Source organism: Ramularia collo-cygni, assembly GCF_900074925.1.
Source record: "Ramularia collo-cygni strain URUG2 genome assembly, contig: RCC_scaffold25, whole genome shotgun sequence".
Lineage (NCBI taxonomy): Eukaryota > Fungi > Ascomycota > Dothideomycetes > Mycosphaerellales > Mycosphaerellaceae > Ramularia > Ramularia collo-cygni.
Window position 1 is genome coordinate 101,969 of NW_019716279.1, and position 22,835 is coordinate 124,803.

The window sequence follows — 22,835 nt, forward strand, 5'->3', positions numbered from 1 at the left end:
TCTAATTCTGCCGTCCACCACCTCGGCTCCGGCAGTTAGAATGATGAATCATCCAGCTGCCCAGTGCCGACTACGACTTCATTCGTCCATCCCATTGATGTACTGTATGTATATCTCGATATAGCAGGCAATCTTACCCCTTTAAATCAATATAACTTGATCAACCGCAAACACACCGAAAAATGCCGGAATTTGCCTATGGATCGGGTCCACCCCAGCCAGWACCACCCATGAAACTAGAGGTACTAGCTGAAGGAGTAACTCTCGTCCGACCATTATCGAGAAAAGGCTCAGGACCTGGTCTGATCCTCCTGACTTCCAATGCGGAATTTAACATTGAGATCCAGAATGGCATTCCTTCGCTAAGAATGAAATGGGCCGAAGAGGGCTATGTTGTTGTTGAGATCAAGCACAATGCTTCTCCCTCTGCACTTGAACTTGCACTGCAAAAACTGAATGAGTGTAAAGAGTGTGAACCAAAGAACAAGGTCGGCTTGGTTTGTATGTCTCTCTACGTTTGGCAAAGTTTGTTGTTGACTCCACGCGCTGATCTGATATCATCACCGCAGGCTACGATGCAGAAATGTGGTCCCGAGCCGCCTCCGCTGTGGAAAGACTCAAAGATCGAATCGTCGTCGCAGCAATCTACGCGGAAGCTTCTCAGCATACATCCATTTCCTCACACGCATCGATCCCTACAATCTACCACCTGACAGGCAAACCAGAGACCAAAATCCAGCAGACAGCCGATAGTAAAGTCTACGAGTATGCTTCTTCGAAAAATGCCCATTTCCCAATCCCATTCCATAAGGATYTCCACTATGCGACTGAAGCAGTCTCACATAGCCGAAACCTCGCATTCTTGAAGAAGTATATGGACGGTCCTACATTCGACTTGGAGCTACTGTGGGAAGAACACACTTACTATGAATTCGGAGATCGATCTGTTGAGAACACTATGGCGACAATGGTCGAGGAGCCCTATGTCAATCATGTCCCCACTGTAAGTTCGTCCATATCTGCAGAGCGCTCCTTTCACATATGATATTGATAATTGAGTAGCTTACAGGAGGTATCGGACGGAAATCCCTGACGGATTTCTACACCAATCACTTCATCTTTAGTAATCCCCTAGACACGGAGCTGGAACTCATCAGTCGGACGGTAGGGATTGATAGAGTTGTGGATGAATTCATCTATAAATTCACGCATGATATGATGGTCGATTGGCTGTGAGTCACCATACATTCCTCTCTATATGCTCCAAACAGTATATTGACAAAAAATTTTACAGATTTCCTGGAGTACCACCTACATATCAATACGTAGAAATCCCAATGATGGCCGTGGTGAATATCCGAGGCGATAGATTATATCACGAACACATTACTTGGGATCAAGGCACTGCGTTACGTCAAATTGGAATTTTGCCCGAAATCCTACCGCTTGCTGTTGTTGTTGTTGCACATGATGATGATGAGGCGGAAATGAATGGGAATGGAGGGGCGGAAGGGTTGAACAAGAGGTTTGAGGTTGTGATTCCTGTCGCGGGTAAGGATACGGTTGCGAAGATGAGGGATAAGAATTCTGTTGAGTCGAATCGGATGCTTGGGTTTCAGGCTAAGGAGGTTTGAAGAGAGTGTTCCAAAGATGGATTGTGTAGGCAGGGCGTCGATGATATACTATTCCAAGCCAGCTCATCAAACTCATGCTGGTCATTTTCGGGGCCATTCTTGAAATTTTGCCATTTCTGAAATCTTGCGAGAGTCATGCATATCGATTACCGCGTGCCTGCACTCACTCACATCGCCAGATTTGTACGATTGGTRTAAACGGTATGCTTATTTCCTATCAAACTATCACCTCGCTATGCAACTCCCTATTGATCAGACTACTTTTACACTCCCACCATTATAATCGCTCCCCCTTCACTCCTTAGGCTCGCTCATAGAGACCTTAGTGAAAGCGCAGCCCTCAGGAAGAGTGCCATCGTAGTTGGGGTTACCCCAAGCAAGCACACTAATATTAACTCCATTAATATTGCTATCGCAAGCTAGAGAGACGAGAATATCAGCCACATTTTTAAAGGAAGCTTCTTGAGAAGGCAAAAAAAAACTATTACATACCCATGAAGCTGTTTGTAGTAGCAGTAAGGTCATGTGTGATTTCTCCATTGCTAGTGTGGAATTTAAAGTCCCCTTCATACCCCTTTCTTGCCACGACAGGATGAACGTTGCCCCAAGCGTGACCCTATATTTGAATTTCTTGTCAGTACTTGTTGATAGAAATGATATGGCTGGTTTACTTACGACATCAGTGACTGCCCAGCCGTACTTTTCCCCGTTTACGTGGAAGCTAATGGACTCGCCGGGATCTTGAGTGTTGCGTTCCGATACTGTTTGTGTGCCGGGATAGACAGAGATTCGCTCGCCAACGATGGATAGATTCTCACTGGTTCCGTTTCTGATGCCGTTGAGCGAAACTTGCTTGTCGACTGAGACGGTCATGAAGGTTCGGAACTCGCCCTTCTCGAGATCTGTTGGAGAACCTCCGGCTGGGAGGGCGGAGACAGCGGCTGCCAAGGCCAGAGTGATGAATTTGTACATGTTTGTTAAAATGGTATTGGTGATCGGGTATCAGGAGTAGGTAGGTAGTCGGGAATCGTAGTAGTGTTTGCGGTGATGGTTGTGTTGATGAAAAGCCATGTGTCCGGCAACGACATGCTCGTTATATAGATTGTGAACATCAAACCTGTCGAGACTTGACCCTCCCAATGAACGCATCAGGCGTACTCTCTGACGTCGATCTTGATGCTATTAAAGGAGACAGTTCGTGCCAGTGCCAAGCCAGCTTGACGTTGTGAAGAGACGCCGTATATCCTCTAGCTTTCGCCAAACGCAAAAGCTTCGAAGGGCAAGTAGTTCCACGAGGGGCTGCGTGTGAGATCATAGTCCCAAGTAAGAGCACCAGAATAGGAACAGCGTGGCGTGTATACGATCAAGGTTGTTCGGCCATGGAATGTTCCTTTGAAGGAATGCATATGATCGACATGGCGGGACGCCTGATACGGCAAGCGTTGTGAGGCCACCAGTAGCTGTCTTGACAAATGACGATGGGACTTGAAAATAGCATGTCGGAGATGGAAGGTCTTGGAGAGTAGCATGTCGAGGATATAGTTGAACAACAAACCTTACAAAGTTGCGGTGGCGGAGTGTACAGTTTTTCCCTCTGTKTACGTTCGAGTTCTTTTAGGGACAGATTCACTTCTCCGGTGTTGAAGTCGCCCCTACGCAGGTTCTTCAAGATGTCAGCACTGATTGTCGAAGCTACCTTACACTGCAGCTCTGCCGACCGACTGCGAGGAGCCGTGTTCTAGCAGATTCCAGCTTGCGACTACTATTCGGTTTACTCCGCGGTCTTACTGTGCCACATGGCACGCCTGAAGATACACGTTCTTCCAAATCCCTTAGTATCGAAGATCGTTCCTTCCTAGGTTCTATGATGTAAAAGACATACTTCTCTCATCAGCACATATCGTAGTCGCCACCACGACCAGTGTGAATGCCTCCCGAAACCAATATGTCGGCGCCGGTGACGTAGGCCGCAGCGTCACTGAGTAAGAAGATGGCGGCAGGAGAGACTTCGTCTGGCTGTCCTATCCTTCCCATTGGTGGAGCAGTTTGCATGAGATCGCCAGCAGCTTTGGAAGTGCCCTCTCTCGCTCCACGGGTCTGATTTGTCTCGATGAAGGCCGGAGAGATGGAATTGACTCGAATACCAGACGCTGCGAGCTCGGCCGAGAGCACTTTTGATATCATCTTGACTCCACCCTTGCTCATGTTGTAGCCGGCCATTCTGTTCGAAACATTAGCAAGCTGATGGGAAAAGACTTGGTTGTTCGGCAGGCGAACCTGTAGCCAGGCAGGTTGACATGAGCTGTGATGGAAGCTATGAACACAACACTGCCTGGTGTACCCTGCTTTTGCATTTGTGCCACGGCTAATTGTGCTGCAAAGAAAGACCCCATGGACTAGGTAGCAACGTTGGCGACATTCTTGGGTACAGAACTCATGAAACCTACGTTGACCTGCAAGACTTTGTTGACCTCTTCCCACTTTTGGTCGACGAACGGCTTGTCAATAGCGATACCAGCAGCAGTCACTATACCATCGATACTCCCTAGCGCTTGGACGGCGCTTCCGAAGGCTCCCTTCAAGCTCTCCTCGCTGGAGACGTCGCATTGATGGTACGAGACTTTGACGCCTTCCTTCGCCAGACCGTGGACATCTTCCAGAGGCTCCCTTCTCAAATCGAGAACTGCCACATTTCCACCCGATTCGGCTATGTCCTTGGCGATTGCAAATCCTGCAGAGCGGAGGTAGGAAAGGTTAGCGATGTGCAAGACAGTACCTCCTATCTCYATGTAAACTGATGCCAAGCGTCGTTTGAAAGACACCTCAGAACTGCAAGGCACGTTAGTACTTACCGATACCCATCGCACCTCCCGTGACGATGTAGGATTTGCCCTTGAGGCTGAACTTCGCGCTGATCCCCATGATGAAGGTGTATTGCAGACAAAGTCTTGTAGGTTATCCGGCGTGAGGATTAGCTTCTTGTTCTATTGCAGGCGAAATCTTGTGTGTGAATATTCGAATATGCCTCTTGTCTTCTTATTCCGGAGTCTTTGCTTGGGCGATGTTGCTTGCGAGCTAATCCGTATCATGGATCTCAGAGGTCAATTGTAACTTCTCCACCTGCCTCGGGACTGCGTTCCAGCCAGACCGTTCTGCCGGCCGATTTGTTCCATCAGGGACCATCTGRGCTGGAGTTTTGACACCTTTGCGCATCTTCGGCTGTGGATATGCCTGACCAGAGACATACCTCTGGACCCGGACCGAGCCCTCATATCTATACCCTCAATACGATTGGAGAGTCGGTTTCAATGGTATGCACCGCAGGTACCGACCTTAGGTTGTAGGGGAGCTTTATCAGAGTTTAGGTAGTCTGACTGTAGATTAATGCCTTCGGGTTGGAGGGAACGAAGAAAACTGGAGACGAGGGTTTGGGCCTGCGGGGGTGAAGAAAGCGGAGACTTGATCTATAGTAATCGGACCGTGCACAAGCAGAAGTGAAGCACACGAACGTCTTTGACGACGTGTCCTGCTATTATCTAGAGGCCTTCATAATCATACCATCATATACACGGAAGACGCCATTGTGAGGTTTTGCAGCACTCCACACGCAAGCTAGGAGCAGAAAGAACGGATTGGGAGTTTGCCGAATCGTCACGGACCCTACACAGCCGTCCCAACGAAAAGCCGAGACGCATTCCACCCATTATGGCAGAGGACATGGTTGTCATAGGTGCCGGTAAGCGAAAATGCTCCCAATGGCACTGGAGTTCACGTCTCATTCTTGACAAATCTAGGCTGGTTCGGCTTGGCTGCAGCTAAAGTATGAACATAACATTCACTTCTCTGCATTGCTAACCTCTTCGAGACATATGTTGAACTTCATCCCACCGAGAATGTCGTCGTCTTGGAAGCTGAGAGCAGTTGCGGTGGAACATGGTCTGAGAATGTTCGTCTGAGAATCGTTGTTCTTGCCTGCGACGTCGCTAACAGTCCGACCCCTGTCAGCGGCTTTACGCAGGTCTAAAGTCTAACGATCTCCACGGTTCATATGGTAAGTCTGTGAGGTGCGGCTGGCCTAGAGTAGCTATGCTAGGCCTGCATCCACCCAGGGAACATCGAGGACAATGCTGACCCTGCAATCCTTCGGCTCAGAGTACCCAGATTTTCCCATGGTGCCAGAGAACTATGGGATCACTCACGATGACCACATTCCCGGCAAGGTACTTCATCGATACCTCACCGATTTTGCCAAAAAGTTCGGAGTCTTCTCAAGGACTCGCTTCAATACTAGGGTCCAATCTCTGGAACCGTCTTCGGATGGCGGTTGGACCATAGAGACTGAGTGCAACGAAAAGAAGCAGAAGATCCGTACGAACAAAGTCATCGTTGCAACAGGGTTGACGTCCCAGCCCAACTTCCCTGTATATCCCGGGGCAGAGATCTTTAGAGCACCTTACTTTCACGCGAAGGAGTTCTGTCGGCAGGGTGACACGATCTCAACTTCGAAGCGAGCGGTCGTTGTTGGAGGCGCAAAGTCCGCCATGGATGTTGCATATGCTTATGCCGACAAAGGGGTCGAGGTCGACATGGTCATCAGACCTTCTGGAAATGGGCCGTAAGTCGATGTCTTATCATATACAATATTCATCTGACATTTGATTAGCGTATGGATCTCGTATCCTTATGTCATGGGCGGGAAAAGGTTAGAGTCTCTGCTCCACGTCAGGTGGATGAGCTTCTTTTCTCCCTGTCCATGGGGCGGTCAAGGCGGGTTTGAATGGGCTAGAAGGTTCTTGCATGGAACAGCCATTGGTCGTTTTATCGTCGACAAGTTTTGGTGAGTTCTTCTAGTAAAACTCGCGGCATGTTCCAAGGGCATCCTGACCATTTCAAGGGGCGGCCTTGGAGGTGAAGTGGTAACAGCCAWTGGCTATKACTCGAATCCCGAACTGCAAAAGTTGAAGCCATGGAATCCGGCCTTCTGGATCGGTTCAGGACTTTCTATCCACAACTATGATCGCGACTTGTTCGACATGATCAGGCGGAAGGAGATTAGAATCCACAACGCGGATGTGGAACGGCTCACAGACCACACGGTGCATCTCACCGACGGAACGGAGCTCAAAGCAGACGTTCTCGTTTGCTCCACCGGATGGAGGAAAGAGCCATCGATTCGCTTCTTGAACTTTGGCACTGCAGGTATCGGTCTCACTCAGACACCATCCGAGCAAAAGGATCTCGCAACGCAGTATGATTCCGAGATTCTCTCCCGCTACCCACGCCTCAAAAACCAGCCGCCTCTCAACTTCAAGCCCAAAGCAGATCCGTTTCGGCTGTATAGGTTCATGGTGCCTCCAGCGCGTATCAATGATCGCAACATCGCGTTTGCAGGAATGGTAAGCTCGGTATCGACGTCGAYATGTGCCAGCGTTCAAGCGTTGTGGATAACGGCGTTTCTAGACGGACGTCTGGATAGACTTGCCGGTTCAAAGGAGGAGGTCACTCGAGAGGTTATGCTTCACACTCAATGGGGCAAATGGAGACATCCGATTGGATATGGGGCATCGCTTCCAGATTTCGCCTTTGATGCCGTGCCATATGTGGACTTGATGGTAAATGATCTTGGGTTGAAAGCGAACCGAAAGGAAGGATGGTGGAAGGATTTGACGGAACCGTACGGTCCGCCAGATTACAAGGGGCTGGTCGATCAGTGGGTGATGAAAACGGGGACCACCAAGGCATGAAGATGTAGGCGTCTTCTTGGACTTCTCAACTGTGTAGTCTGCTGTTTCCCGAAGCGTTCCATATTGGCTTTGTGAATCTTGGAGCAAAGTATGATGAATGCTCTGATGCATTGTCGGGAAGGCGCGAATCTTTGTCACATGAGCAGTCCGACACGTGCGCGCGCGCGGACGCTCCCGTGAAATGACGCGGTTTGTTGAAACACCAAGTCCAACCGCTGTCAGCGGCTGTGTGACAATCTCCCGAGTGTAAAAGGCGACATGCCTCCTGCACAGTCTTGAAGTCGTGCATGTACTAGTGAATTTTACTCATTACTGCCGTGCCTTTTTCACACCCGCCACAACAAAAAGGTACCGCCGATCGCACGAACCTTCTCTCGCTGGTAGCGGCAACAGAAGGGAAAGGACTAAATTATGGGTCGTGGTGGGGAAGATGATGGCAGTGGGCGATCTGGTGTCATGGTCGGCGGACGTGAACACCAAGACCAGGAACGCGCCCACGGATACGCTGACGGGAAGGCGACGCATTTGTTCCACAACATTCCCGACGACGATGATGCGCGTTATGCGAGATCCACACCTTCTCGTTTATCCAGCCCGCGAAGCATACGCAGGATGATTGCTTTGGCAGCATTGCTCGCTGTGGGCGCATATTACTGCTGGTCCATGTTTCTAAAAGACAGCTCCGTCGAGGTATGGGCCGCCCGGGCAGAGCTGGCGGTGGGCGATGATGGCACGTACGGAATTGAGAGACATCGCGTGGATAAGAACCTAGTGCGTTTGAAGAGTTTGGACGAACGACTACTGCCTGGAGGGAAGGCAGACCCCGATGGAAAGCGGAGACTGGTGTTTGTCGGCGATGTGCATGGGTGTAAGAAGGAGTTGATGAAGCTGCTCCGTAAGGTGGACTTTAACGAGGAGCTGGATCACCTAGTCTTGGTGGGCGACACGATTTCCAAAGGACCGGACAACGTGGGAGTGCTAGACGAGCTCATCCGCTTGAACGCCACCAGTGTACGAGGGAATCACGAGGACAACGTTTTGTTGGAGGCTAGACGAATTGCTGCCAATGAGGATGAGTCTTCAATCACCAGCAGCGACGACGTCAAGGCTGCCAGGAAAAAGGACAAGGATCGTGCACTTCTTCGAACACTCAAACCGCGACACTTGGACTACCTCCACAACATGCCTTTGATGCTCCACATCCCATCTCTGCCTCAAGCCACTGGAGCTACCAAGAAGAAACACTCCCCCATCATGGAGCACATGCTCGTCGTGCATGCTGGCTTAGTACCAGGTGTGAATTTGAAGAAGCAAGATCCGTACTTTGTTATGAACATGCGGAGCATCAACCGCCGGACGCTCGTTCCGTCTGCACTCCGCGCCGGCAAGAATGCCAAGCCATGGTTCGATATCTGGAATTGGTACAACGACAAGGTCTTCAAGCATGACTCCGAGAATCAAGTCGAACCAGTTTCCTCGCTGCCAGAATCTGACCCCAGCGTCTGGTTTGTAGGATTCTGGAAGAACTTCTTCGGAAAACACAAACATGCGCATTCCAAGCCGCAGGTTGTCATCTATGGGCATGACTCTCATACCGGCCTGCAGATGCACCGATGGTCGAAGGGTCTAGACTCTGGATGCGTTGGCGGTGGGAAACTCACGACAATGGTACTGGACGCCAAGGGCCATCAGGAGGTGTTTAGTGTGGGCTGTAAGAATTATAGGGATTGAGGCTCGGTCCTTGACATGCATAAATGCATTTGAGCTAGGCGTTTGACGGCGATGGAATAGATAGAGCCATAATCTTGGATATACCCCTGGCATTAGATGTGTTGAATTGAGACCATATCGTCCCATCACTCTCTTGTAGTGATTGTGCCGCGTCTAAAAAGCAAAAATGACCCATGCACTGCAAGGTACAGCACCTTCGTGGTAAAACGCTACAGTATATACTTAACAGCCCCGAACAGGGTGTGTCGCCAACGGCAATCCTCGGAAGCAGTGTAAACCAGGTTCAACCACTCCGATGCAAGATGGTGCTGTATACCATGTATCGACCAGCTGCTCGTACACGGTACGATGTAGAAGTCAATGCTGATGCTGCCAAGACTTACCTACTCTCACCTGTCGAACCTCGCCTCGATCAACGCCAYATTCTTCTCTTCAATCTTCATGATGGAAGTTCCACCTCGTGAGCTGAATGAAAAGACAACATTCACAGTGTTAGTTACTGGAGCCAACAGGTAAGTCAACGCGGGCAGAAGCCGTCTCCCAACATGAACAGTTTACTCATCCTCATCCTTGTGAACAGCGGCCTGGGCTTCGCGTTATGCTGCCGCCTCATTGATGAATTTCTCTACACCCGGCCACAATCACAAACCCTCCACATCCTCTTCTCCACACGAGATGTCAAGAAGAGTGAAGACACTTTGCAGCGTCTCCGGGCACATTTGCAACAAGCTCTCCGAGCGGCCAATGGCACCACGCTTGGCATTAGCCTCCTGTTGGAATCTCGCGTCAAACTGGAAGGCGTTCTGGTCGATTTACTCAAGCTTTCTACTGTCAAGGCTTTGGCCGAGCAACTTCTTCGTCGAGGCCAGCAGATTGATGCATTAGTTTGGAATGCGGGCATTGCTGGCTGGAGCGGTATAAACTGGCCCAAAGCCATCTGGACGACAACAATAGACCTCATCCACGCGACAACCTATCCGATGTATACGAACYGCGACGTGGGACTTTCGACAAAGTCTCAGACTGGAAAGACCGAGCCCAGGCTGGGTCAAGTCTTCACTGCCAACGTCTTTGGCCACTACATGCTTACCCATTGGCTGAGTCCCATCATGACGGGAGAAAGCCGCATTGTCTGGCTTTCCAGCGTCAGTGCTGTTCCCGACACGTTCTCTCCCGAAGACATTCAAGGTCTGAGGAGCCTTCACGCATACGAAGCATCCAAGCGGCTCACAGACCTGCTTGTCCTGACCTCCGAACTCCCATCATCAAGACCTTATGTCCAATCCTTCCTCCCAGCACCAGAAACAAATTCGAGACCCAAAATGATTGTTGTTCACCCTGGTGTGGTTTGCACATCGATCGCTGGACTCAATCTAATCATGGAATTGCTCATGGTCGCGACAATGTATATCGCGCGTTGGCTCGGATCACCCTGGCACCTAGTAACGCCATACAAAGGAGCAGTCAGTGCCGCATTTGCTGTTCTCTCTTCTCAGCTCCCCAATTCGGAAGCACAGGAAGGCAAAGGGAAGTGGGGATCAGCGGTGAGTGTCTCTGGTAATGAGAGGGTCGCACGTACTTTCGTTGATGGATGGGATTATTGCGGTCGAGTTGGTGTCGTGCCTGATGGAAGCGTCACTGGTTCTGCGGGACGATGGCGTCAAAGTAAGGAACTCACTGCGGGAAGCAGACAGGAGTTTGAGGTCATGGGCAGAGATGCTTGGAAGGAGTTGGAGGAGATGCGGGAAGAGTGGGAGACGCTTTTGGGACCTATTGATCAGACTGCCTCGGTCGATGTGTAAATGAGACGTGTATGATACATGTAAATGGTATATATTGCTGGATTACCCTGGGCGACGGCGTTGATGCCCTTTTGAAGCAATGGGGTTTGTGGTTGTATGCCCATTTGTCACAAGGCGACGCAGGAACACAGCCATGAATGCTATTTCTTCCCAAGCGGCACACCATTCGTAATGCTCCCGTAAGGCACATCCTCATAATCCCCAAAGCAACTATACTCATACTGGGCCTCCTTCAACTTAGTCGACTGGACCTTCAAAAACGTGCCGAGTTCACACCACCCATCATCTCGGTCCCCACACTCGGGGAAACTTTTCCCGAGAGGAATGGTTCGCTGATTGAGGATGAAATGCATATATCTCGTAACATCTCCCTTTTCATCCCACGAATCTCCAGACTTCCTGGATGGATCGAGTGGTTTTGGGGTCTCAATAATCTCCATGTCGAGTCTAGCAGCGAATGGGGTGAGGTGCGATACGATGAGCGAACGATTCCGTTCGAGGTGATCGGTCGGGAGCACGGGTGCGAATTGAGTGAGTCCGAAAGCTGTTAGGATACTAGCGATATTGGTGTCGTGGGAGAAGTCGAAGTTCAGTGCCTGATCGAGTGGGAATGTGTCTGGGTTGCTATCCAACGTGACGTTGACTTGAGCGGTGGGCTCGGTGATCAGACGATGCTGTAGACGAGCAAGAATCTCTGCGACGTATCCAGCTCCCATTGCTCTTCCTGTGGGTGACTGGAACATGGCGCCTCCTCCGAACTCTAGAGCTGTGGTGTACTCGTATCTGTTTGTACTGTCAATACGTGGAGTGTTTTGAAGCGGTGTTTCGGTACATCCTTACCCTTCCCATTCATCGTAAGTGAACAAACCGCAAAAGGCGGAGTAGCCCAATGCGACAGTCTCATAGGCACATAGCGATTGAGCTGCATGGGCGTCTGAGGTAGTCCAGTTGAAACCTGGAGCATACGAGTTCAATCGCTTCGTGGCATCCACCAGATAGATACTCTGCCATTCTAGGCCGGCATCGCGTCCGCCGTTACTCATTGTCTGAGAATTGTTACAGTTGAAATATCCGGCCAGCGTGTTGTTCCAGGGGCCTGAGGAGCCTTCTCGATTCAGGACCTATCATTGTCAACTCAATTGTAGATGTCTCAAGCAAGAGGAGCGACCATACTAGTGTTGCATTGTCAGTCCAACCGAGCCCGAAGAAGCCAGCAAGAAAATATTCCGCGGATTCGACCATACGATCTTGGGTTGTAGAGCGTGCGATGAGTTTGGTCCCGTTGTTTGGGAAGAGGCTACGGCAAATGGTTAGGATCACGACGTTTGAATGTGGTCTGCGGCATACTTACTGCCCGTACATGATCTGCGGAAGAATGTGAGCATAGTCCGGTATCTTTTAACAAACATACGCACCTGATGAAGCGTTCCCGAATCAAACAGCTCCTGTTTCCCAACCGGAACAAGGATCGCAGCACCGAGCTTATAGTCCCACGTGTTTAGGAAGTCTAATGGTCCTTTGAAGTGACCAGTCTCAGAGGTGTGATTTGCGATCTTTCTTGTGAGAGATGCGAAACCTTCAGACGAGGTAGGATATCGTGCTCCGTGACGGGACAGCATGTGTAGCTGCACAATCGATGCGTTCTTGGGGAGGGCATACTCATCCACGCCAAAGCCATCAGGGTTCGGGAAATAGTGGGAGAGTTGACCATGCAGCTGGAAGATGTTGCCATCACGTTTGTTACCGGTAATAGGGACTTGCGTCTCCAAAGGCGAGTTTGGGATATATGTCTTCGTCTAGAGTGAGCAAGGGGCGTGAATGTCTTGAGAGATGTTGCTTACAGTTCCCGTGAAGACCGGTCTTGTCTCTGCAAGAAAAGCCGGAGAGCCTGTAGGAGTCGGGCCTTGCAACGGTGAGTTAGCTGTAGTAAGGAAGCGTGATAATTAACCTACCAGGAAAGAGCTCTGGCGATGTCTGATAGTAATCCGGGATGCCTTTGGAATGTGCAGTCGGCCTGTCATGGCTTTGATCTACCGGTTGACATACATCAACACTGCCAAACACATAGCCGCGGTGGATCAGAATGAATTGTGTTATAACGGTGGCAAGGAGAAGGGCTTGTGCTACGGCCCAGGATTTCTGGTAGGCATTGCCGCGTTTGCGGTCGGGTGTGACTATCGTAGTCTTGGTTTCTGGTAGGGCATGGAGACGTCCCTCTGTATCACCGGACATTTGAATGGAATTCCGTCACACGGGTCTGATGATGCTGATTTAGCGACCCCGTGGATGGAAGCAAGTGGAGGTGAAGTGAATGACGCGGGATATATAGAGTTGGCGGGGCGAGAGACATTGATGGACATGGACATGGCAGCCTCCACACCATCGGCTGGCAATACACGGCGAGGATGTGGAACACAGATAGYGACACCGCCATCATTCTTTCGGCGTTTTCGCATCATTGCGCCGACATGTAGTCTCTCTCGTATGGAGGATAATCTATGCATGACGTAATGTGAATGAGTCGAGAAGTACAACTACATGTACACGTATCTGTACATATGCTCCATCATATATCTAGCCCTGTCTAAGATTGCTCTTCAACTGCTCAATCTCCTGATCGCTCATGCCGCACTGCTTCTTCATGTACGCTTCCGGGCTCTCAAAATCCCTCTCTATCATCTCAAGTGTAGCAACCATGTTGTCCTTTTTGCAGCTGACCATTGTCATTACTCCTTCCTTGTTGCCTTTGAGCGCAGGGTTTTGCAGAAGACGCTCTATGAAGAGTGGTTTCAAAGGAGCTAATCCTTGATCCGTCAAAGAGTACTCCTCTGCGATGCTGTCCTTGTCCACGCCCGCCAGTAAGTACAGCAACGCCACCAGCACACCGGTCCGATCTTTGCCCGCTGTACAATGGACCAGACAGGGACTTGGATTAGGCTGGGCGAGATGCCTGAAGATCGTCGAATATGCTGTTGGCGCAGCTTTCAGGATGTCATGGTATGCTTTGACAAAGCCCTCCTTGCCGGAGGTATAATATTGATAGCGTATCGCCACCGCCTCTGGGCCATAGTCCTGAGTCGCGAACACAGGAACCCACTCTCTTTTGATGCCTACTCCCTCGAACGGCTGGGTCTTGTCTACTTCGACGCCCGCCCATTCAGGGCCATCACGGGCGATTTCTTGAGCTGAGCGCAGGTCAAATACCACTTTCAATCCTGTGGGAGTTRTCAGTGACGGCGCATAGTGCGTGAGATGTTGTCGAGACTGACCTTACCTAAGTCCTGGCTCATCTTCTGGAGACCAGCCTCGGTGGCTTTGGAGGGATCTGCAGATCGAAAGACCAGGCCCGAGCGGACCTCCTGACCATGGCCGATGTCTCTGAAGTTATAGATGCCAGGGACTTCCACAAAGGGAGGTGATGGCAGTACGTCTGCCATCTTGTGTCAACTGGTTGTGTGATTGTTGAWGTCAGGACGATGCTGGAAGATCGCACGCAATGGAAGGTGGAGAGGTGGGGTCGAATACGATGGGCTCCGAATTTCGATGTATGTATCCAACAAATGCTCACACACTACTTCTCCAACGACACGCGACCAGATCTGATGAGCCACTGCCGTCCTCGGCTCCTTCAACAATGTCGACGCTCGCTGCTTTATTGAAAAAGACACATATCGAGGACGACGAGGAAGTGCTCAAAGCAGCAAATGTGGCCTTGAAGCAGAACCAGGGCGATGTCGAGGCCCTGCACGTCAAAGTTGTCGCTTTGCTGAAGCTGGACCGATACGATGATGCTCTACACGCCCTAGACAATGGTGGCGAGAAGCTGAAGCAGCGGGCTACGCTGGAGCACGCATATGCGCTGTACAAGACTGGAAAGCCCGCCGCGGCCGCGGAACTGGCGCAAAAGAGCTCACATAGAGGACTGCAGCATCTAGAGGCACAAGCAAGGTACAGGAATGAGGAATTCGCTCGTGCGGCGGATCTTTACCGACAATTGGCCTCTGACTTGGAAGAAGATGCGGAGGCAGACTTGAGGGTCAATTCGGGGGCGGTGGATGCACAGCTGGAATGGTCAGGAAATGGCGACTTGGTGCAGACGAAAAAGCCGGCAAGGGAAGATCTGGAAGCTTTTGAGACGGCATACAATGCAGCTTGTGGGAGTATTGCACGAGGTGAGCTTGGGCAGGGAGAGGTGCTTCTCAAGCGGGCGAAGGACTTATGCAACGCCGTGGAGGACATGACCGAGGAGGAGAAGGAAGCGGAGCTGCTGCCAATTACTATGCAGCAGATATACGTCCTCTCCAGGCAGGGAAGATCTGAAGAAGCGGCGAGCCTGGCACGAGGATTGGATGTTACCAGTGTTCCGGATGCGAGCACACGGCATATTGCCCAAATCAACGACGCTGCGGCCTCGTCATCTACAAATCCCTTCTTAACGCAAAGGCTGGTATCCACAGACCTAGACTCCCTCAGGCCCAACTATCCTTTTGAGTACCAGGCTTCCATTCTGAGACGGAACGGATATGCTTCGGATCTCTCAGCTCTCAAATTCAGCGGAACCGCGGCATCAACCGGGGACATCCTAGCGGAACAGTCCTCGTCAACGACTGATGCATATTTAAACTCGCTCTCCGTCGTAAACGCTGCGGCACATGCGAAGAACAGCACAGGAAAGGAGGCATTGAAGCACATTCTTCCCATACTACAAAGACGACCTACCGATGTTGGATTGTTCTTAACAATCGTGCAGCTGTACGTATTAACTGGCAACGCCAGCTCAGCCATCGGCCTTGCAGAGGACTTTCTTCCTCGTCTTGAAGCCGCTGAGAAGGATGTGCGTTTCTCGCCCGGCGTCGTCGGGGCTGTGGTTAGTCTGTATGATGACCAAGGTCAGAAAGAGCGCATACGAGCAGATTTCGTCAAAGCAGCGTCGCACTGGCAGAAATCTTCGAGCACCAAACCTGCGGGCTTCACGCACTTGATCAAAGCTGCAGGCAGTGCGCTACTGGAATCGCAGGACGAAGCACACCTGCAGCTTGCCCAGGAAATCTTCGCCGGGCTGTCTTCTCAAGACCCGAGCGATCGTTATGCAGCAGCGGGTCTCCTCGCATCTGCCCCTCAGAAGGCCACAAGAGAGCAACTCTCCACACTAACATCAATCGATCGTTTGGTCAGTGGTATCGATATCGATGCGTTGGAAAGTGCTGGTATTGCGCAACCACCAAACACTGGAGTTTCTGCGTCCCGAAAGAGACCTGCAGACGATGCTAAGCCGAAGAAGCCAAACAAGATGCGCAAAGGCCGACTAYCAAAGGACTACGATCCGAGCAAGAAGGCAGATCCTGAGCGGTGGCTACCCCTCAAGGATCGCAGTACCTACAGACCAAAAGGCAAGAAGGGCAAGGCTCGCCAGGCGATGTTCAGTCAAGGGGCTGTTGGAAATGACAGTGAAAGCAGTAGACCTGCGACACCAGGTGCTGAGGTTCTCAAGCAGAAACAGGCTACCGGCGGTGGCGGGGCGAACAAGAAGAAGAAAGGCAAGGGTGGGAAGTGGTGAGAACGTGTCAAGGAGCTTGACCCACAGGAGCTTGACCCACAGATACGCCATTACCATTTGCCGCACTCGTAACACCATTCAGATGCTGAGAAACGAGTGCCAGCTGCATCGAGCGGCGATAGGGCCGGCTCAGGACTATGTGGCTACAGTATGCTTCATCACAATGGGGWAGAAGGGAGCTGCAGTACGAAGTTATGGCGGTGAGATTCATGTTGTGGTTGTGGAATCACCATATGTATAGCTGTTAGCTGTTATACTATTTCACCAGCTTCAACTCGCAGACCGTCTCTTACACTTCTTCAAGCAATTGCCGTCACGCTTTCAGTCACCCACACAAGTCGTATACCCTTGTACACACGTGCATGTACTTCGCGTGTTGTACTCACGTGTGCATCGCGAAACGCGGCTCCGATCGCGGTATGATGCCATTCATAAAGTTTTCGGCTGAACGAATAGCTTCACTTGCATTCGCTCACACAGTCATAGTTACGGTCACAAACATCCAAAGCTCTCCTTCTCGCCACAAACTTTTGACATCAGATCTCCGCTGATGCTACAACGTCTGCCCGCCAGAAGATGACCGCCCCTCATGGTCAGTGAAGCTTCAAACATCATGGCAGCTCCAGCTAATGATCATGCAGGATTGGTTCACACCACCAGCAACAGAACCCCGTTCAGTACGYGCATCGTGCTCCTGTAAATGGCTGGCAATATCATAAGCTAACTACATCACCCAGAGCGGATCAAGCCAGAAGATCAGCGCGAGAACCCATATGTCCACCTGATTCCGAATCAAGACATTGCCATTATCCCCGAATATACCCTCGAATCCGGCACCACCCTTCGCAATGTGCCGCTGGCGTACAAAACATACGGGTCGCTCTCGCCCGAGTGTGACAACGCCATGGTCATCTGCCACGCCTTGACCGGGAGTGCAGATGTGCAGGATTGGTGGGGTCCGCTGTTGGGTGGGCCGGCGGGAAATGGCAAGGAGGCAAGAGCATTCGACATTTCACGCTTCTACGTGATTTGCATGAATAGCCCAGGCAGTCCGTATGGGAGTGCCAGCCCCGTCACCGCCAAGGACGGCAACCCGGAGAATGGAAATTATGGGCCAGACTTTCCCTTGACGACAATCCGAGATGATGTCAACCTATTCAAAGTGCTGTTGGATGAGCTTGGAGTGAAGCAGGTGGCGGTGGTGATTGGAGGGTCGATGGGTGGCATGCTGGTCCTGGAGTTTGCCTACTTTGGCAAGGACTACGTGCGGACCATTGTACCAATGGCCACATCTGCGAGATACAGTGCGTGGGGAATCAGCTGGGGAGAGGCTCAGCGTCAAAGCATCTACTGCGATCCAAAGTACGACGATGGATACTACACTTTCGAGGATCCACCAGCGGCCGGCTTAGGTGCGGCTCGCATGTCTGCTCTCCTCACCTACCGCAGCAGAGATTCATTCGAATCGAGATTTGGCCGCAAGCACGAAGATCCAAAATCTTCCAAACAGAACATCAACGGGCCACAGAGACCACAGACACCCGAAAGCGAGCACTTTGCCATTCACAACGAAGGCCACAAGAACGCTGGCTCGCCCAGACGCACTACAAACTCGAGCGAATTTTCGCCAGGGTTGTCAGTGAAAGATCCACAGTTCTCCGGTGCCGCAGAGCTTCCAGTCCAAGCCCAACCCAACCGCAAGAAAGTGTCAACTTACTACTCTGCGCAATCCTATCTTCGCTATCAGGGCGAGAAGTTCATCAAACGTTTCGATGCGAATTGCTACATTGCAATCACCCGTAAGCTGGACACGCACGATGTGGCCAGAGGTCGTACCGATACAACTGGTGCTCCGACTCCAGAGGAAGTACGGGCCGCACTCGCCATGATCGAGCAGCCAACTCTCGTATTGGGCATCCAGTCCGATGGACTTTTCACGTATGCTGAGCAGCAAGAGCTCGCGGCTGCGATCCCCAATGCGACTCTGCAGACGATTGATAGTCCAGATGGACATGACGCATTCCTGTTGGAGTTCAGACAGGTCAACACTTTCCTGCGTGACTTTATGAACAAGGAGCTTGCCAATATCATGGCGCGTGAGCCCGTGAACTGGCCACCAAAGCAGGAAGAGGCAAAGGAGGCGAAGGCTTCTACCTTTGGGGAAGCTGAGGTGGAGGATATTACGGCCTGGTAATGTGCTTGGCATATCACGACTTGATGGTTTTTGCTAGTCTTCAACAACACTGCGATACGAACCTTGCAGCGTCGTGTGTCATAGATTTTCGCGATCGGTGAATGTTCTAAATCGTCACCCTTTCATCCGTCTGCGCGTAAGATCTCTCAGCCCCTCGAAGTTCTCCCCGAGTCAGGCAAAGAGGCCACCGCAACACAAGCAAGCCTACTACCCAACAGTTTCAACCACAGCATAGTTCACAWCTGAACGACGCCCTGAGCTTGGCAGTGGCACTCCTCCCTCACGCTCTGACAAAAACATCCTCGTGATGGCATCGCTCAATTCTCCGCTCTTCTTGCCACTGGAATTCGTCTTCGATGCCGCACCAACAGGCAAAGCTACCTCTGTCGCACCCAATGTGTCCCTGATATCTTCGAGCAAAAGATCCATAGGGCATATATAGGTTCGGCCTTTCCGAGAAGCGAGAACATGGCCACATACACCGCCATCTTCGTTGCTGATAACCCATGCCCCTGAATCGCCTCCAATGCCAAAGTCACCAGCAATCGTCCAACTGGCCGAGAACGTGTGTCGTCCATGTATCTTCACAAGCTCCATCGTGCTAGAGACAACACCCGTTTTGAGGCCACTAGTCCTTCCTAGACAATGAACTTTGGCGCACGCCAAGTTGTCGCTGCTCCGGATTGAGATCGGGCGATCAGTGGTACAGTATCGAGAGCCTCCTTTGACGACGTTGAAGTGGTGAATGCGAGGCGGTAGAAGCTCAAAGAGGGCCCAGTCAATCTCTTGCGGCAGACTCTGACTAATGCTTTTGAAACCGCCTTCATGTGAGGGGGATGTGCGTTTGAGGCCAGAGGAAACATGTACCTGGCCAAGTCGGTAGGATAGCAGATGGTCTTCGTCGATACCGGAGTCTGCATCCTCTTCGTCCTCTTCAGCGTGTAGATCKMGGTSRWYGSCGTMKYMWWRMRMARRMWRCGTGATTGTTATCTCCTCCATGTCACCGGGCAGTATGCCTGGACAGTCTCCAAAAGTATCGTTCATTGCAGTAGGTTCGTCATCAGAGGAGTCAGCAAACGGCGGACGTACGGTGCTCTGGTCATCGTCTTCTGGATCGCTGTCGGAACTCCCAAGACTTGACGCATCATCCTCATCGTCGTCTACGCCTGCCTCGGCCTGGTCTTCCTCGTCAGGCTCTTCGTCTTCAGGCTCAAGCATGTGATGAACACTCATGCCGTATGGCCGACCATCGACGATAACAACACCACCGAATGAGACGGGTGGTAGATGCTCGTCATATCTGTAGGCTCCGATCGATGCTCCGCATACCGGACGCTCCTGATAATCGGGATTGGCAGCCTTCTCAACCTCAGTATCGCGGGTCGGTGCCATGCTCCGATGCCCTATATCCGATGCCCGATTCCGTCTTGATCTATGGCACCTTCTGATATCGCCTTCCTTCTTGACTCGAACGTCATACATTTTCGAGTCGTACTTGAATCTCTTAAGAGCTTGCTTCACTTTCGCTGTGGATTTACAGCCGACAATGAGAGTCGGTCGGGCCGTCTCGGGTGACTCACCATACGAAAGAAGTCGGATAGAGCACGATTCGAGAGAGCCACCCAAAGCCTTTCCAACGATGCTATTGATCTGGAAGCAAAGCGTGTGTTGCCAGTGTTCGACGACGTCTTTCGGTAGAGCAATTTCTGGATATTCAACCCGTTTTGGCTTTGATGAGGTATTCCTAGCGTTCTGCTCTCGGGCTCTCGAAGCTTGWCGAGCTCTCCACAGCTGTTGAATGCAAACTATTCGACGCTTGAAGTCCTTGGAGGATGGGGAGGATGTGAGTTTGAATCGGTGGCCCTTGTTCTCCGCTGATCTCATGCCAATGGGATCGGGAGCAGGCTGGCCAGGAATGGCCCGTCGTGCATTTCGCTCCGCACCAGGTCTCCTCGGTATCAGCGGAGCCGATCTGGACGTGGGTCCATTCATGGATTGTCTTCGCATGACTTCACTGGTGTCCGAAAGCTGCCTTGCAATAGAGCTGGTCTCGGATGGCTGGCGTTTTGCACTCCGCAGCTTCGATGCCATTGACAAGTTTGGCACGGAGATAAGCTCGGAAGCCGGTATCAATTCAGTCGAAGACCCACCATCATCAAGCAAGCAACACCTCTTCAAAAACTGAAGTAGTACCCCGTAGATCCCTTCGACCGTGAGCCTAGAGCTGTCGATATCATCCGAAAGGCGTAAACAGGTTTCCACTGCCCGCATGTAAGCACTGCCGCACTTTGCGCCYAGCTTTGGTATCCATATCTTCTCCAGTCGCAGTTTGAAGTCCGGGAGCGTGTACTTTGGTTTGTATAGATCGCTGATTGGTGTCCAAAGGCCTATCTCGAGTAGGACTAGCCCAAGACCGTAGAGGTCGTATTTGATGTCAGCAGTGAGCTCTCTTGTCGCATTGCTGGTTTCATCGAGTGGGTGCTTGTATATGTTGAAGTTCTTGGCACGCCGCACCCCCTCGATCGTGCATTTAGAGAAGAGATCGAAGGAAGCCCATAACGGTTTTCTAAGCTGTTCCAGGCGACTAGCCTCAGACTCATTGGTCGTCGTCGTAAATATGATACTGCTGCTGTTGATGTTGCCATGGGCAAGCTGTCTGGCGTGCAAAGAGTGTAGTTGCTCTGTCAAACGCAGTGCCATACGAAAACGATGCTCCAGGGCCGGAGCTGGTACATCGTTCGCCGTATTTTGTGTCTTGTTGGCTTTCTGGACCAGTTTAAGGAGACTCAAGGGAGCCAGTGGCTCTGAAGTCGTTCCGGTCTGCAGCCTGTTCTGTATAGAGTAAGGCAGATCGTATACCAAGCCGATTCGCGGTTGGTCGGCATCTTCAAAATAGCCTAGTAAACTCAGGTTTGTTTGAGACTCGGCTCGCATTGGCTGTAAGAATGTTGCCAGAGACTCGAGTCGTTGAAGCGGAGGTGGGACCCCAGTGTCGCGGTAGGTCGCGTCGAAGTTGGCATACTCAATGAGCACGGGGACTTCAGGAGCTCCACTGTAAAGATATCGTTGACAGGTTAGCGTAGTTTTGAATAAGGTACATCTTTGGAAGCCGATGCAACTCGTCCTGACGAGGGGATCAAGGGAGCCTGATCGCTGCCTTGGGCTGACACTAACCTGGCCAATGCGTTCCGTATCCCATCAGAAACCTTTTTCCTAATCAACAAAGCAACCATTCGCGTAGTTGAAGGTACACCAATGGCTTCGTAAGGTGGGGGTCCTTCGTTGGGCAGTCGCAGCGCAGAGAGCTCAATTCGAGCGGGCAAGCCTGCGTAAGGGGATAAAGCAGGTCGCGCAAAGGACGGATTGACCAGCGTAGTCTCTGAAGATGCAAAGCTAGGCTTGGAGTAAAAGTCCTGTTGCTTTGAGGTAGGCTTGTCATCACTTTCCTTAGCCAGCGGTGCGGTGTCGAATCGTGGGTGCTCGCCTCGCGCCAATGCTCTCCGAGAGATCGATAGATCGTATAGTGTGTCAATCGATGTCGTCAGATCGCGAAGTAGATCCTCATACCGGGCCTCATCAAATACAACAGGCTGCTGTGGAAATTTCTCGCCAGGCTTTGTCACTGGCACACTCGCAGATTTGATTCTTTCGGCCTCTTCGGTCACTTCTTGGATGTTTCGCAGCACACTCTCCACAGTCTCGGTAAGTCCAGCTTTGGCAACGGACTCGTCGATATCTCCATCCGGACCTTTCTCGTCATCGCTCCAGGCGAGACCCCAAGTTATGAGTCGGTCCTTTTGGATGCGATACTTCCTATGCAACGATGCAAATTGAGCGTTGTGGGTCGATTGAGCATGAAGACTTATGAGCGCGCTCTTTTTTGTATCGGAATATAACTTCGTCAAGCGGCTTGTCCGGATGTGCGCATCGGGGTGCGCTGCGCGGTAAGAGTCCATTCCAGTTCATAGTCCGATGGACGGACGCTGTCTGGTGAATGAGCACGGTCTAATGTAATAGTCTTGAAATGCTGTTCCGGTGTTTGATGTTCAAGTTCATGGGGGAAAGCGGAAGTGTGCATCTGACCCAGAATGCTGGAGCCTCGAGCAATGTCGTTGCCTATTGACGGCGATCGCGCCTTTCCTATCTCGGATGGTTGGATCCTGGGCGTCACTA

At 51.3% G+C, this 22,835-nt stretch overlaps 11 protein-coding genes; 6 read left to right on the forward strand and 5 right to left on the reverse strand.

The window, feature by feature from the left end:
• Positions 1-182: 182 nt before the first annotated feature.
• RCC_10858 (related to dienelactone hydrolase and related enzymes) lies at positions 183-1,634 on the forward strand (the record flags this gene model as incomplete). XM_023776084.1 has 4 exons in its annotated part: positions 183-501; positions 570-1,003; positions 1,063-1,232; positions 1,295-1,634. The coding sequence occupies 4 exons, from the start codon at positions 183-185 to the stop codon at positions 1,632-1,634; spliced, it is 1,263 nt and encodes a 420-aa protein (XP_023631852.1).
• Positions 1,635-1,928: 294 nt separating this feature from the next.
• Positions 1,929-2,606, reverse strand: RCC_10859 (uncharacterized protein; the record flags this gene model as incomplete). XM_023776085.1 has 3 exons in its annotated part: positions 1,929-2,053; positions 2,127-2,250; positions 2,310-2,606. The coding sequence occupies 3 exons, from the start codon at positions 2,604-2,606 to the stop codon at positions 1,929-1,931; spliced, it is 546 nt and encodes a 181-aa protein (XP_023631853.1).
• A 918-nt stretch (positions 2,607-3,524) lies between these two features.
• Positions 3,525-4,556, reverse strand: RCC_10860 (related to D-arabinitol 2-dehydrogenase; the record flags this gene model as incomplete). XM_023776086.1 has 4 exons in its annotated part: positions 3,525-3,855; positions 3,912-4,030; positions 4,082-4,365; positions 4,487-4,556. 4 exons carry the CDS (start codon positions 4,554-4,556, stop codon positions 3,525-3,527), a joined length of 804 nt encoding a protein of 267 aa, XP_023631854.1.
• Positions 4,557-5,339: 783 nt separating this feature from the next.
• On the forward strand, positions 5,340-7,378 carry RCC_10861 (related to dimethylaniline monooxygenase; the record flags this gene model as incomplete). XM_023776087.1 has 7 exons in its annotated part: positions 5,340-5,370; positions 5,429-5,454; positions 5,500-5,580; positions 5,640-5,685; positions 5,787-6,249; positions 6,298-6,471; positions 6,529-7,378. 7 exons carry the CDS (start codon positions 5,340-5,342, stop codon positions 7,376-7,378), a joined length of 1,671 nt encoding a protein of 556 aa, XP_023631855.1.
• A 411-nt stretch (positions 7,379-7,789) lies between these two features.
• Positions 7,790-9,109, forward strand: RCC_10862 (uncharacterized protein; the record flags this gene model as incomplete). Its single annotated transcript, XM_023776088.1, has 1 exon — positions 7,790-9,109. One exon carries the CDS (start codon positions 7,790-7,792, stop codon positions 9,107-9,109), a length of 1,320 nt encoding a protein of 439 aa, XP_023631856.1.
• Positions 9,110-9,654: 545 nt separating this feature from the next.
• RCC_10863 (related to 3-keto sterol reductase) lies at positions 9,655-10,911 on the forward strand (the record flags this gene model as incomplete). The annotated part of the gene is made up of 1 exon (XM_023776089.1): positions 9,655-10,911. One exon carries the CDS (start codon positions 9,655-9,657, stop codon positions 10,909-10,911), a length of 1,257 nt encoding a protein of 418 aa, XP_023631857.1.
• A 140-nt stretch (positions 10,912-11,051) lies between these two features.
• On the reverse strand, positions 11,052-13,143 carry RCC_10864 (related to phytase; the record flags this gene model as incomplete). XM_023776090.1 has 7 exons in its annotated part: positions 11,052-11,694; positions 11,752-12,032; positions 12,085-12,208; positions 12,263-12,276; positions 12,327-12,701; positions 12,753-12,814; positions 12,864-13,143. The coding sequence occupies 7 exons, from the start codon at positions 13,141-13,143 to the stop codon at positions 11,052-11,054; spliced, it is 1,779 nt and encodes a 592-aa protein (XP_023631858.1).
• A 342-nt stretch (positions 13,144-13,485) lies between these two features.
• Positions 13,486-14,348, reverse strand: RCC_10865 (related to protein-tyrosine phosphatase; the record flags this gene model as incomplete). XM_023776091.1 has 2 exons in its annotated part: positions 13,486-14,126; positions 14,186-14,348. 2 exons carry the CDS (start codon positions 14,346-14,348, stop codon positions 13,486-13,488), a joined length of 804 nt encoding a protein of 267 aa, XP_023631859.1.
• Positions 14,349-14,545: 197 nt separating this feature from the next.
• RCC_10866 (related to signal recognition particle, subunit Srp72) lies at positions 14,546-16,468 on the forward strand (the record flags this gene model as incomplete). The annotated part of the gene is made up of 1 exon (XM_023776092.1): positions 14,546-16,468. One exon carries the CDS (start codon positions 14,546-14,548, stop codon positions 16,466-16,468), a length of 1,923 nt encoding a protein of 640 aa, XP_023631860.1.
• Positions 16,469-17,044: 576 nt separating this feature from the next.
• Positions 17,045-18,662, forward strand: RCC_10867 (probable Homoserine O-acetyltransferase; the record flags this gene model as incomplete). XM_023776093.1 has 3 exons in its annotated part: positions 17,045-17,060; positions 17,110-17,145; positions 17,206-18,662. 3 exons carry the CDS (start codon positions 17,045-17,047, stop codon positions 18,660-18,662), a joined length of 1,509 nt encoding a protein of 502 aa, XP_023631861.1.
• Positions 18,663-18,869: 207 nt separating this feature from the next.
• Positions 18,870-22,618, reverse strand: RCC_10868 (uncharacterized protein; the record flags this gene model as incomplete). XM_023776094.1 has 2 exons in its annotated part: positions 18,870-21,714; positions 21,837-22,618. The coding sequence occupies 2 exons, from the start codon at positions 22,616-22,618 to the stop codon at positions 18,870-18,872; spliced, it is 3,627 nt and encodes a 1,208-aa protein (XP_023631862.1).
• Positions 22,619-22,835: the final 217 nt, after the last annotated feature.